Source organism: Siniperca chuatsi, linkage group LG7 (genome assembly GCF_020085105.1).
Source record: "Siniperca chuatsi isolate FFG_IHB_CAS linkage group LG7, ASM2008510v1, whole genome shotgun sequence".
NCBI classification, from domain to species: domain Eukaryota; kingdom Metazoa; phylum Chordata; class Actinopteri; order Centrarchiformes; family Sinipercidae; genus Siniperca; species Siniperca chuatsi.
The window spans coordinates 31,671,084-31,686,500 of NC_058048.1; the positions used below are offsets into that span (position 1 = coordinate 31,671,084).

The 15,417-nt window shown below is 41.4% G+C and overlaps 2 protein-coding genes across 5 annotated transcripts in view; one reads left to right on the forward strand and one right to left on the reverse strand.

Moving 5' to 3' along the window:
- LOC122878924 (olfactory receptor 52K1-like) overlaps positions 1–15,417 on the reverse strand; it is a 58,176-nt gene that overhangs the window by 3,143 nt on the left and 39,616 nt on the right. For 2 of the 4 annotated variants that reach the window (XM_044202447.1, XM_044202448.1), the window contains exon 3: positions 314–386. Coding sequence is in view for 1 of the 4 variants with exons in the window: in XM_044202446.1 (XP_044058381.1) it covers positions 314–438 (125 nt within the window). In the remaining 3 variants the exon portion in view is untranslated. Of the gene's footprint in view, positions 1–313; positions 2,803–15,417 lie in introns of those variants that run through there. The other 2 variants (XM_044202450.1, XM_044202446.1) reach the window with 2 other exon arrangements.
- On the forward strand, positions 9,117–12,043 carry LOC122878932 (olfactory receptor 142-like). The gene has a single exon (XM_044202469.1). The coding sequence runs from the start codon at positions 10,038–10,040 to the stop codon at positions 10,971–10,973; it is 936 nt and encodes a 311-aa protein (XP_044058404.1). The 5' UTR covers positions 9,117–10,037; the 3' UTR covers positions 10,974–12,043.

Below are 15,417 nucleotides of genomic sequence, written 5' to 3' on the forward strand. Positions count from 1 at the left end.
TGAGGTATATTCCTTAACAGGAAAAAAGGGAGAGTTGTTCCTCATCTTAATCCAGGGTCTAAGGATAGAGGGTGTCGAATGCTATACAGTTTGTAAGGACATCTGAGGAAAATCTGTGATTTTCAGCTACATAAATCAAATGGACTTGACATAACAACAAATATGTTGAGAAACCATGCCTACCAGAGACACAATAACTTTATATGATTAACATGCAACAGTAAGTATGTCTTCTGGCTGCATGGGAACTTTGAAAGGGCTCAACAGTAAATACATGCCAAGGCAAAAACAACACATCAACACCATGACATACCTCACAAAAAGCGGAGCTGGCTCATCTCTCCTCGGGTTGTTTGGTGTCACACTGAAGAGAGAACTAAAACACACTGAAAACATAATGGAATTAATCCAAAGATTCAGCCAGTGGAGTGAGATCATTTAACTTGTTTCCAGTTCAGTTTACCTGGTGTTTTCTTGAAATATCACTATCTAGAGTAATGCAGATCAAATCACTAGAATCAAAATATATGACAATATAGAAAATGTCTGACACAATCTGAGGATGAAATAATCTCCCCCCACTGTCTGATTTTTTCTTTCAACCTGAAGAGCTGCTGACAATTCAGCTCCTCAGAAACGAAATAAGCAGGTTTTACTTGTTGGTATTTGGGAGTTTGTAAGTAAATGTGTCCCGCTAATGTCAGCCGCTGACTTTCCTCCATACATCCCTCCATCCACTTTTCCCTGCTAAACGCTGACTCAGCATATTAATACCTTCTGTCTGATGCTGCCATTGGCTGCAGAGACAACATCAGACTGAAAGTCCCACAGTGTCATGCAATCAAAATAAGAAGTGGAAAACTTTAATTTTGAAAGGACCTTCAAAAAAAATTAAAAAGTTCCTCACAGTATAAGGTAAGAAGGACAGAACAGAGATTTAATGACTGAAGGGTAAATTGTTGCTAATTTGTTTCAACAGATTTGTAATTTGTTGCCTCAAATTGACAATACCTGAAATTTAGTACATTTTTCCAGAGGTGGGATAATTACATCGTCACCATCAAATAGTCGCTATCTGCGTTCTGATTGTGGGCCCCCGATTTATATTTACTAGATCTATATTTACATTTGCCGAATGAATAAATGTTAATATAGGGCAGGGGCTAATAATCCGAATGCAGATAGCTTGCTATGAATGCCAGGGGATGTAGGGGTGGCGGTTGTTCAGGTAGGGAGAGGACTAGAGTGTAGTAGCCCACCTCAAGAAACTTGGTAGCAGAGGCAAAGTGTTGACCTCAACCTTAGCCACATCTTTCAGTAGAAGGGAATCCCTGTTTCCCCCAGGTGTGACTTTCTTTGTCTCCAAAAGGTGTGGGGATCGTCAGGAATTGGGGGTTGCGATCAACAAATGGACAAACGGGAAGCATGGCTGGCTGGTAAGCAAGCCAGGTCCAGAGGTGCGAAACCCACTTATCTAGTATCCATTTGAGATTGTTGCCCTGGACTACCTCTAGATTGGGTGACCAAATGAAACCTTCCAAAATATCTTGAGGATGATGGACTTGTTTTCTAGATATGCCATTGTCATTGGATGAAACAGTTGTAACCCCTGCTTTGCCATGTGCGAGCCCCGAAGGATTTTTTAGGGTATGTTCAAACAGGAAGAGAAGCTAATTTTCGCCTCGCTTTACTCGCTCCAAATTTACTGCTGGAGAGTTTTTGCAGCCCTCGTTTATTTGCCACAAACTGCCTGTAAAGGGCCAGCTGTGGCTTGAATTAAAGTCAAAGTCTCAGTGGAAGTACTTTTTTTTGCTGAAATGCGGCCTGAACACTGTAAGGTGAGTCTCCTCTCTGTTGAGCACTTTGACTGCTGAACTACAACCAAGGTGAGTTAGAAGACTACCTGCACTTGTCCAAATTAACAACAATATATTCCACTGCAAACCAGACTTACCACCTATTTAGTCCTTTATGGCAGACATGCCCAGCTCCCAATGGACCCATGTGCTGGTATGATACCCGTTCATGAGACCCAATCATTACATAGTTAGATAAATTCTCAACACAAAATACTACTTCAGACTTTCTCACAAGCCAAAGGTATTGCACAAAAGAAGCAGGGTAGAGACCAGACTTGTAACAACTGGACAGCACAAGAATCTGTGGACTGGGTGCTGGTGCTGAACCTTAAGATCACCTCCTCACTGGGGACCACAACTACTTGTCTTTGTTTGTCAGGTGCGGCAAAACCAGCCTGTGTATCTGATCTGGCCTGAGGGGAAGGAAGGACTTCTTCAAATTGAGCACAGGAATAATGGGCACCATGGATGAACTGGTTCCTCTGCAGGGGCTCAGGATGGCTGTAAGGGATCAACGGATCGAGGAAGGAGGCACCCTCGGATACCTGGGTTCCTGTCAGAACAGTCTGTTCTATCAGAAAGTAATGATAATCCTGAGCTGTGTCAAATCTGTATAAGGGACAGACATATGGGGCCCCACTTGAATCACCATGAAGAGAGCGACTTCCACAGTTCCCTGGCTCCCTCCATCCTAATCTGGGACTCCTTCCCCAAGTAGATGTCCTTTTAAGGTGTACTTGGTCCTCAGCCCCCCTCTGTGGACAAAGTGAAACATCTCCAGTTGGACCCAGGTGACGTAATGGTTTCGTATGATGTTGTGTCCTTGTTCACCTGCATCCCGACCTCAGAAGTAGTGACAGCGGTGAGGAGAAGACTGCAGGAGGACTCCCTCTTGCACGAAAGGACCAAGCTTAAACCTGAACACATCTGCAAACTATTAGACATCTGAACAGAACAGTTTGAGAAGAAGGCATTGTCCTCGTTCTCGGGCACACCACCAAGTCATTGGTACCGCTACGTGGATGACACCTTTGTGAAGATCAAGAAACAAGACTTGGAAGCGTTCTCAGAGCATATCAATACTGTGGACCCCAACATCAAGTTCACACGAGAGGATGCCAAAGAGAACCGCCTGGCCTTTCTTGATTGCCTGGCCTTTCTTGATTGTTTCTTGAGAGGACGGAAAGCTCCAGATAGAAGTGTACAAGAAACCAACACATACGGATCAATACTTGTTCTTTGACTCAGACCATCCACTACAGCACAAGCTGGGTGTAATCCGGACATTACAACATAGAGCCCAAGAAGTGCCCACCGGCTCAGAGGGTAAGAAGAAAGAGGAAAGGCATGTCCAGAGTGCACTCTCAGCCTGTGGTTATCCTACTTGGGCTATCAACAAAGTTAAAAGAGCCAAAAAGCAGGACAAATTGTCTCCATCCCTTATGTATCTGGACTGTCTGAAAAACTACAAAGGATCTTCAGACAGCACGAGGTTCCTGTTTTCTTTAAACCAGGTAACACTTTAAGACAAAAACTTGTTCATCCTAAGGACAAGATGCCCACATAAAAACAGAGCAATGTAGTTTACTCAATTCAATGCAGTGAGGAAAACTGCAAAGAACGGTACATAGGTGAGACCAAACAGCCACTTCACAAAAGACTTTATCAGCACAGACGACACGCTAACTCAGGATTACAGAGTGCCGTGCATTAGCATCTAAAAGCTACAAACCACACATTTGAAGACAGTGAGGTGAAGATTCTAAGTAGAGAGAAGAGTTGGTTTGAACGGGGTGTCAAGGAAGCCATTTTTGTGAAAAAAGAAAACCCCTCTTTGAACAGAAATGGTGGTCTGAGATTCAATCTGCCCAACGTTTACCACAGTGTATTAGCACCTTGGTCACGCCAATCATATGCTAATCAGGTACTTAACAGTGATGAGGGAGGTGCAGCCAGAAAACAATAGGCCTGATTACTGATTACTGGGCCATCATGGAAACAATTAGGTCAGTTTCAGATGAAACTAGGCAGAGTAATCAGCAGATACTCAGGAAGACTTCTCCCTGAGGGCAGGGCTTAAGTAACACAGAGTAGCTTAAATTTCTGAGTTCCCGTTCCATTTTTCACAATTGAGAATGACTTCCGGATGGGAGCCGAAACGTCTTGATTCTGAAAACAGTGTCCAGATGACTACAACTAAAACCTTTTTCTACGACCTCACTGTGATACTACCCTGTCTCAGGTTTGTAGTATTAAAATACAGGTATTAAGCACCACATAACCACATGGTCTTTGTAGCTAAGTTCCCCCTTCATGACAACAGTACGGTGGTTGAATTTATTATTTATATAACCCACCAGTTTAAATTACATTAAGGCTTAAAGTTATGCATAATTAAGGACGTGGCCACTTTGAGTGACAGGTGGATGCCGTCACAGGTGGCTTCAGCAACTAGGCTCCACCCACGCTCCACCTCTTTGCCTATTTTTGGATGAGCCGGGAGCCGGCAGAGTCAGGTACTGCCAAGATGGCGTCAGCCAGAGCCACCACACTGAGCTTCACACTGGCTCTTCAGAAACCTATGGGTGACATCACGGAGACTATGTCCATATTTTTTACAGTCTATGGTTTCAACATATTGCCAAACAAATATGAAATTATTCGGATCTCCACAATGTGATTGCCATACGGACAACCTAGCCCTTTTCAGGGCCTCTAAAGGTCTGGCCTTGACAGTTATGACGTACAGTATTACTGTTAAAAAGAGCAGTAAATATGTCATAACTGTTTATTTACACAGTATAGAAAAATGTTTCACTCAGCTTTTTTTAGTAGAACTAGACCAATAAATCCATGGGGCTGATATATCAGCTGGTCTTAATGCAGTATATAACAGTATCTGCATATATTTTTGAGGTAATTTAGAAACAGTGCCTCCAATACAGAGTTTGCCCACTAGAGAGAACTGACTATATTTTTTTTTTTACACTGTAAAATGTCCCGTTCAATGTTTATTTTGGTCTCAATTCTTTAATAACCCAATGTAGGGGACCCTTACTAAAATGTTTATTTATGTTATAAGTTTGTTAATATTAATTAAATAATTAAAAATTATATTAGCTGATATATCATTGTCAGAAATTTTAAACTCTTAAATATTGATTTATCAGTCTAAACAATCCAATATTGGTCGGGCTCTAATTTTGTGTGTTGGAGGCTTAAGGTCCACCTGGATAGCAATAAGGTCTTTTTCCCAACTTCACTTTGATTGTCAAAAAACCCTGACTTCTCCATTATTTACTCGAACAGGCAGCTACCTTTATTTTAATACTTATACTATATATCTACGATGTATGTGTTATGTATCACTAAACCACGTAATTTCTCTCTGAGCCTATTTTGAAGCATTTTTACCATTGTACTTGATGCAAACATGTTATTTTCCTGTATCTTAGAGAGAAAATGACTGCAGAATTCATTCGTCAGGAGGACTTTGTGTCTTCTGTGCCTCCTCGACAAGAAACAAACTTTATGGAAAAATCTGAACTCCCACCAGAAATCAAAAATCACTTGTTCACAGGTAAAAACAACCTGCACCACACTGGTAACAAGTTACGTCAACTTTTAAAGGTCAGCGATAACTTCATTTCCTCTGCAGGTCATAGATATTATACATTTAAACATGTTTAATGTTCTTTGTTTGGGCTGCAGTGTGATGTATGGTGGACAGAGAGTGGGCAGTGGGGACTCTGATGTGTGATTTCGTCATGTTTACTGTATCGTTTCACAGTAATGAGCCCCGGCGGAGCTCCTCTCAGCTTCATCAACAGCAGCTATTTCCATCTGTAACACAACACAAGGCCCGACCCCAGGGGCGTCTGTGGACACTTGGACACTCTGGAGGCTCTAACCAGCTTCACTAACGGGCCAATTAGCACACTCTGCATCACAGGGAATCATGGGAGGACACTCTGCTGTCGCCATGGTTACTGCTGAAAACAGCAGCTTCAGGCCTTCACTTGGGGTGTTTCTGCTCCTGTGTAGTGACCACAGGAAAGATAATGTTTTGTTTTGTTGTTTCTCCAGAAGGAGTTTGGAGACAACACAAATGTATTATTTGGAGATTAGAAAGATTGGAAAGTGAAGAGAAAGGCACTTAAAGAAAACTCAGTAATTTGAGATATTTAGGATTTAAAGGGCCATTACAGGATTTATTTTTCATTTCTTTAACCAAAGTACAAATCCTGTTTACTTGTTGTCCCTGACGATTTTCGAATCATCATGAATTTTTCGATTGATTTCCTTCCTTCAGTAGAGCTGGTTTCAATTCATTTCTAAAAAGATCATCTTTCCAATAAATATTCCATCACATTTACTCACCTTTATGTTTTGTTAAAATTACAGTATCTTATGGTGATACAGACGGTGTAGTCCCTCATTCGTCCAGGAGTGTTCCATCGTAGAAAAGGTTTCAGTCGTAGTCATTCTGTTTTCAGAATCAAGACGTTTAGCCAGAAAACAATAGGCCTAATTACTGATTACTGGGCCATCATGGAAACAAAAGAAGGTCAGTTTCAGGTGAAACTAGGCAGAGTAATCAACAGATACTCAGGTAGACTCTTCCCTGAGGGCAGGGCTTAAGCAACACAGAGTATCTTACATTTCTAAGTTCTCAGACCATTTTCACAATTGAGAATGACTTCCGGATGGGAGCCGAAACGTCTTGATTCTGAAAACAGTGTCCAGATGACTACGACTGAAACCTTTTCTATTATGGTAATAGAGTTGAAAACAGGGACCATTTGGAATACTGTATGTTTCCCTGTTGGTGCATTGAATGATTCTCAAATATCAGGTTAGGCCTCTAAAGGTCTGGGGCAGTGAGTTACAACACTATTACTGTTGAAAAGAGCAGTGAATGTGTCACTGTTTATTTACACAGTACACAAAAAGCTTTCACTCACTGTTAGAGCTAGATCAATAAATCTGCCAGGCTATTATAGCAACTGATATTGTCTTATCGCCGAAAATGATGGTATCGGCGTATTTGTCAGCTGAAAGCAGGGACTGTTTGAAATATATCTACCTGATGCATTGAATGATTTTCAAACATCAGGTTTAATTTTCTGACAGCAGAGGTCATTCATGATACTCTGAAGATGGAATATGGAAAAGAAGCAGTCTCTTTCACAGTTTGTTCACTATATTAAAATGATGATACATTTAGATGGATTTTTTAGGCCAAACTAGTTCATCAGACCAGCTGATTTCTTTTTTGGTGACGAGATTTTTTTATTAGCTCAATTCCTCCACTCTGCCTGTATATTATAGCTGGATGATAAACACAAAAATAACAAGCAGCCTGATTAGGTCAAATAAAATAGGTACATTTACAAAGCTGTCCCCAAATAAAAATAGTGGTGAAACATTTTAGAAATGTATATCATTATTTTTTTATTGCAGTAAATATATAAATAAATTATGTATAATATTTCAGTATTATATTTAGTTTAGAATATTATTTAAAATAAATTACTAAGGTATTAAGTTTGGTTAAAACCATATAGCTAAAGGCCCCCTGGGCTCAGATGGTGGGGAGTCTGAGCTTTGTTTGGTGACCATACTGGGCAATATTACTGGAACTCCAGGGCAGGCCCAGGCTTTGGCGGAGCTGCCTGTGTTCTTGAAGTCCTCCACAGTTGTCAGTGTGGCCTCGTAGATCAACAGGGGCAAGAGGATGCAAAGCAAGCTGCCATATTGCTAAATCCAAGCTTTAAACTTTCCAGGTAAACCTAACTTGTCCACTACTATTAACCAGGACTCCAAAGACGGGTTGGTTGCCTGGATCGAGGCTGTATCCTGTTGGGACTCCACAGATTAATTAATTCATTTGGGTGATTGAACTTTTCTTAGGAGACTGCAGTCTCTTTTGTCCCACAATCCTGAGAGCCACTGAACACAGCATTGGCCAGTCTGACCTGTGATCCGGATGTCACCAGGTCAATAAAAAGGTCGGCGATCATTTGTTCGCTCTCTTTCTGCTGGAATCTTTCACTGCAGCGGACCACTGTGGCTGTCTCCCTTTCAGCTGTCTGCTCACCAACAACTCCCCACTGATGTCCTCGCGGTGAGGTCGTAAGTATGCACCCTTATCTGGGGGTTGCCCCACTCCACCTTGGCAGCTTTCACCACCATGTTCATCATATGTCATAAAATAAAGGGGATGGTACAACCCATTATAATACTTTTCTCCAGACAACGTCGCTCTGATGTTGTTATGACTCTCAGGTGGAAGCTGCCATAGAATTCAAGTATGAGATCTTTGATCCTGCTTGGGATGAAGTGATGGTCTAGGGTTGTCTCCACCTGCTTGTGGGGAGTGGAGCTGTGGGCATCGAACCAAAGTATTAGCAGATTGCCTTTGCCATCATGGGCCTCCCTGATAAGCTGGGTGGTTACTCCTGTGTGTTCCAAACAAGGTATCCTTGGGTTCCGACCCTTCTTATAAAAGGTATTCATATTGCCATTCCTGAGTAGAAACTCTGTCAGTCTTCAGGACAAAATGCTGAAGAATATGTTGCCCTCCACACTGAGCACAAGATGGTTCTAAACGGTTCAGTGGCTAAGGAGTTTTCCTTATTGGGTATCCCCACTCTCTCTGTGCATTTTCCCTGGTGCTCCACCTTGCCTCAATGCCAGATCTCCCTCAGGATAGGTGGGGGGATCTGGTGTAGGGGCAAGGAGTCTGAGGCCTTCTGGATCTCTTTCCAACTAGGCTCCTAGTCATTAAACTGATTGGTGGGTATTGGTGGAGTCTCACACAGTCTCCTAGTTTACAATCCCTCATTACGTTACTGTAAGGCCGCTTGCTTTTTGGCCATTTCCCCCTTTTTCTTCTTATGCCACTCAGAGTCACAAGCTTCTTCCTTAAGATGTTTTTAGGTCAGCAAGGGGAGCTCTCTCTTTCTTCCTCCTGAACTGTCAACTGAGACTCATCAGTTCTTATCTCAGTTGATGAATCTTCAAATCTCTCCTATTCTCTGCAAGTCCTTCAACCCATACGACCACATAGGTAATTTGTTCTTACCCTCTAATACAACCCACAGGAGCTTCTCCTAAATTAGCGCCCCTACCGGTGGCAGTTGAGGATGGGCTTTAAGGTGAGGATGGGCTGCAAGCATACATTATGTGACTTATGTTAACTTTAAACAGGTGGTTAACATGGTGAAATTGTCGCAGTTTGGTTAGGCTTAGGAAAAGATCATGGTTTGGGTTCAAATAAGTATGTTACGTAAGTTACGCAACTAACGTAAGTTAACCCCGGTCTCCTGGGTGAAAGTCCTTTGTTTGTTTGTGCTGTCCATCCACCCCACCACCTACATAAGCAGACTTTCTAGCTCTTTATACAACGTCACCTGACTTCCTGGTTTGCTCCCGTCATAATTACCATGACCACTAGAGGTCACATCCTACAATAAACATAAACATGGGCCGTAATAAGCAGCTTTCACAATCAACCCATGCGGCTGTTTTTCTGGTGAGGGCGGGCAGTACTTGTCCAGGGTGTACACAGCGTCTCGCCCCCATAACCCTGAACAGGATAAATAGGTATAGATAATGGACAGAATTTTTATGATTTAGAAGAAAACCATTCCTATTTCTTTATAGTTAATTTAAACTAAGGTGTTATACAAAGTTTTCTTTTTTGCTGACATTAATTAAACATCAGTATCAGTGGGACCTTTCATAATGAGGCCACTCTGCTGAGGTGTGTGTGTCCTCTGTCTTGAAAAGTTTAAAAGAAGTTCGAGCAGAGTTTCAGCTCAGTTAGGAGGGACTCACAGTATGACTACAGCAGGACAGCAGGTGAATGCTAAAATTCTCACAATGTCTCAGATGTTTTATTAGTAAGTTCTAACCTAAGCATTATATTGACTTTGAAAAGAAAATGGTACATTTGAGGTTGTTTGTTAAAATTGTATTCATGATAATGAATGTGTTTAGTATTATTATGTTGTCTTCTGTTTATATGAGCTTGATGTTTCAGCTGCACATTGTGCAAAACAAGCAGACATTTGAAACTGTTCCATTATAACTACCAGTTAAATCTACAACAAAATGTAACAAACGTGTTGCTTTGTGTGCACAGTAGAGTTGGCAGGAACCATAAGGAAGATCATGGTAAACTCTACACAGGTTACATATTTCACACTTGCTGCCTACTTTGACACAGGGCTGTTTAAATACTTCTGTTTTATGATTGTTATGTCTCTATATGCTTTTATTGTTTTTGCCAATGTTTTGCTCATCGTGGTTATCTGCATGAACAGAAGCTTACATGAACCTATGTACTTTTTTCTGTGCAGCCTGTTTGTAAATGGATTGTATGGTAGTACGGGGTTGTTTCCTTTCCTTCTGGTTCAGATTTTCTCTGACATTCACACTATTTCTGCTCCCTTTTGTTTCCTGCAGATTTTCTGCGTGTACTCATATGGAAGTGTAGAATTTTTAAACTTAGCCATCATGTCTTATGACAGATACCTTGCTATCTGTTGTCCTCTACAATACAATACACTTATGACATCTAACAAAGTTGCCATTTATATTGCTGTAATATGGTTACCCCCAATTCTTGTAAATTTTTTTACACTTCCTTTGATTGTCCCTTTACAGCTGTGTGGGAACATCATTAACAAAGTGTACTGTGACAACCACTCTATTGTGAAACTGGCCTGCTATGACACCACAGTCAATAACATCTATGGCCTCTTTGTTAGTGCCTTTTCAGTCTTTGGTCCACTAATTTTAATCATTTACACTTACATGATAATTTTTAAAGTATGTTTTTCTGGTTCTAAACAGACCAGACAAAAAGCTATCAGTACCTGCACACCTCACCTTGCTTCCCTTCTGAACTTTTCTTTTGGGGCTTGCTTTGAAATATTACAAAGCAGGTTTAACATGAACAATGTACCCAATTTGTTGCGAATTTTTTTATCGTTATACTTTCTTACATGCCCGCCACTCTTCAACCCTGTAATGTATGGCCTGAATCTGTCTAAAATCCGTGTTGCATGTAAAAGTCTGATATTAAATGAACACTATTGGCATTAGCAGTTACCTCAGTCACATTAGTAAGGATTTGCCTATTTTCTTTAATGTTATAGGACCTTTGTATTATTCTAACCGTGCATTGTGTTATAGTTTTAAATATAAAGTACATTTACTTATACTTTTTAATCTGTTTTGCTATTGTAAATATAGAGACACAACATCCACAGTAGTAAAGTAGTAGTAAAGCTGCACAACAGTTTTAGAAACAGTTGCGTTCACCATGTTGTGTCAGATTAGAGAAATTAGCTCAATATATTTAATAGCAGAAGGGATATCAAAAGCACTTTGTAATCATATAATAGCACGTTTACCACATTTTACTAAGACTGTGGGAGGGGTAACTGAAGTAAATAATTATAATTACTACCAGTTGGCTTGACTTTAATCGCAACTTAATAATTTCAAAACATTTTGATGCAACTGCAATAGGTTGAGACAGAGGTCAGATCTCTTTCAGTTTTCATGTATGTCAGGCAGAGTCACAGGTGAAGCCAGGCACTGCTGCACACCTATGTACCAGAGTATCTAAAAGCCTATGCCAGAGTGCCCTTTGTGGAAGTCTGGCCAGGTTACAGTACATAAAGACAAATAAATATAGATATATGATATCAACACTTTACATATACATATGTGAGTCCACCTGCTTTGTTCACTAAGTATACAAATAAGTGTACTTAAAATTCCTGAAAATTGAGTTAAGTTTTCTGTCAACACATTTATTCTGTTATTTCCTGCTGAATCTAATAGTAGCCTGTACACATCTACCATGGACAAGGGATATAACTTAATACACTTAATTTTACATAGTATTGTCTTTTTTTTTCATGTTAATTTTCCTACTTGTTCAACTGTTTTCTCTGCAAAGATGACACCTATTACATGTTTGTCCTGGAGGAGGGATCCCTCCTCTACAGTTATTCCTGAGTTTTTGGAAGGACGGTTTTTTGTGTGTGGAGTTTTTAGACTCAAGGCTGTAACAATGGAGCGTGTCCAGAGATTGTAAAGACCTCTGAGGCAAATTTGTAGTTTATGATTTTGGGCAGTATAAATAAAATGGACTTGACTTGAAACTCCTGCTGTGCAAAATGTTGAAAATTTTATTTCACGTGCTGATTATCCATCCATTCATCTATTTTCTGCTGCTTAACCCGGAGCCAGGTCACGGTGGCAGCAGGCTAAGCAAGGTAGTCCAGACGTCCCTCTCCCCAGCAACGTTTTTCAGCTCCTCCTGGGGGATCCCAAGGTGTTCCCAAGCCAGATGAGATATATGATCTCTCTCCAGCATGTTCTGGGTCTACTCCGGGGTCTCCTACCAGTTGGACATGTCTGGAAAACCTCCAAAGTGGGCATTTGGGCGTTCTGATTGCCAAATGCCCAAACCACCTCACTTTTGACGTGAAGGAATAGCATCTTTGCTCTGAGCTCCCTCTGAATATCTGAGCTACTTATCCTATCCTATCTAAGGGTGAGCCCAGCTACCCTATGGAGGAAACTTATTTCAGCTGCTTGTATCTGCAATCTCATTCTTTCGGTCACTACCCAAAGCTCATCACCATAGGTGAAGGTTGGAACATATAGATCACCTGGTAAAACACAAGCTTTGCCTTCCAGCTCAGCTTCCTCTTCACCACAATGGTCCGGTACAATTACTGCTGATGCCGCACACGTTTGCTGGTCAGTCTCATGCTCCATTTTACTATCACTCATGAACAAGACCCAAGATACTTGAACTCCTTCATTTGGGACAGCTACTCACTCCCAACCCGATGGGAAAAATCCACCATTTTACAGCTGAGAACCATGGCCTCAGACTTGGAGGTGCTGACTCTCATCCTGACGGCTTTAAATTCGACTGCAAACCGCCCCAGTGTGTGCCGATGGTTATGGTCTGACAAAGCCAACCAACTTCATCATCTGCAAAAAGCAGGGAAGAGATTCTGAGGTTCCCAAACTGAACACTCTACTACCCTCTACAGTGCCTTGACATCCTATCCCTGAAAATTGCAAACAGAATCTGTGACAAGGCACAATCCTGCTGGGGCCCAACACCCACTGAAAACATGTCCGACTTCTGCTGAGAACACGGACCCAGCTCTCACTCCGGTTATAGACCAGCCTCCTTCTTGAACATGATGGCCTCCTTCACCATTGGTGTCCACCAGCAGGTTCTCAGGTTGCTGCCACGACAAGCACCGACAACCTTCTGACCACAACAGTAGCCACCTCCACAAATAGAGGCTTTGGACATGGCCCACATGGTGTTTGTTATGGCCAATCCATGACTATCATAGAAGTCCAATAACAAAGCACCACTCAGGTTGAGATTGGGCAGGCCGTTCCTCCCAATCACCCCTCTCCAGGTTGCTCCATTGTTGCCCACATGAAAATTGAATTACCCAAGTAGAACTATAGAGTCACTATGTGGTAACTTTTCCAGGGCCCCACCCAGACACTCTATGAAGGCCAGATTCTCTGATCTGCTGTTCAGTGCATAGGCACAAACAGTCAGAGCCTTCCTCACAGCCATTTGCCCTCTCATTTTCAGGGGAGAACTCCAAATCAGTGGCCTTCGGCAGGGACCTAGGCATGATGGCTCCATGTAGTTCTTTCGAGCTGCGCCAGACCGGGCCCCAAGGGTCAAAGGCTGGTAATCAGTTGCTCGCCAGCAAGCACTCCTCCCAGGTCTGGGAAAAATTATGTTTCCATAAGGTGCGTTCTAGTTGCACAAAACCACTTTAGAAATTATTGTGTTTGCTGTGGCGACCCACACTACAATTATCTTTCATTCTTAAATGCACCATCTGTAATCCAAATATTTACAAAAGAGCTACTGCTACCACCAACAGTAGTACTACTACATTTGTGACATCTGGTGGACAGTCAGGATTTAGAGTGCATCATAGAACAGAGACAGCACTGGTGAAAAATTACAAATGACCTTTTAATTGCATCAGACAATGGACTAAATCTTAGTGCTGCGTTCGACACCATTGACCATCACATCCTATTACAGAGAGTGTAACAAGTAATTGGCATTAAAGGAACCACACAAAGTTAGTTTAAATCCTATCTATCAGATCGATCTCAGTTTGTACATGTTAACGGTGAGTCCTCCGTGCACGGCAAAGTTAGTCTCGGCGGTTCTGTGCTTGAACCGATTCTATTCACCTTATATATGCTTCGTTTAGGCAATATTATTAGGAGACACTCCTTAAACTTTCATTTTTATGCAGATGATACCCAATTATATCTATACATCAAGCCAGATGAAACTAACCAGTTAGCTAAAGTTCAAGCATGCCTTAAGGCCATAAAAACCTGGATGACCTGCAATTTTTTTATGTTAAACTCAGACAAAACTGAAGTTACTGTACTTGGCAACTAACACAGCTAACACCTCCAAGACACATTATCTAAAGATTCAGTTGCTCTAGATGGCATTGCCCTGGCCTCCAGTACTACCGTAAGAAACCTCAGAGTTATCTTTGATCAGGATTTGTCCCACATGAAACAAACTTCAAGGACTGCCTTCTTTCACCTACGTAATATTGCAAAAATCAGGCACATCCTGTCTCAAAATGATGCCGAAAAACTAGTGCATGCATTTGTTACTTCTAGGCTGGACTATTGCAATTCCTTATTATCAGGCTGCCCGAATAAGTCCCTTAAGACTCTCCAGTTGATCCAGAATGCTGCGGCACGTGTACTGACAAAAACTGGGAAAAGAGATCATATTTCTCCAATATTAGCTTCTCTGCACTAGCTCCCTGTAAAATCCAGAATAGACTTTAAAATCCTTCTCCTCACCTACAAAGCTCTTAATGGTCAGGCACCATCGTATCTCATAATACAATATTACCCGACTAGAACACTGCGCTCCCAGGATGCAGGGTTACTTGTGGTTCCTAGAGTCTCCAAAAGTAAAATGGGAGCCGGGGCCTTCAGTTATCAAGCTCCTTTTCTGTGGAATCAGGTCCCAGTTTGGGTTCAGGAGGCAGACACCATCTCCACATTCAAGAGTAGGCTTAAGACTTTCCTCTTTATGTGTATTCTCATTTCTCTCCTCTCTCCTTCTGTCGCTTTCAGCAGGTATTTCTGCCTCCGGAGCTGCAGAGTCTGGATCTGTGGTTGTGGGCCACCTGCTGCCCCCGTGTTCCTGCTCAACCACTACTACTACAGTTGTTATTGTAAAAACTGAACTGAAATGAATTAAATATAAAATTAGCTCCACCTAAACCCAAGATCAAAATGTTTACATATTAATGATTTCATACATGTTGTATATAGTATATATCACATATTTATATATGTGTTATATTGTTCATATTATATTTCTATTATTTTCATGTAATGCTCTATGCTCAGAAAACTGCACTTTTAGTTTTGTACATACATTTACGCATAGTGTTTGAGGGTAACACACTGTATATAGTTTTCTAACTTT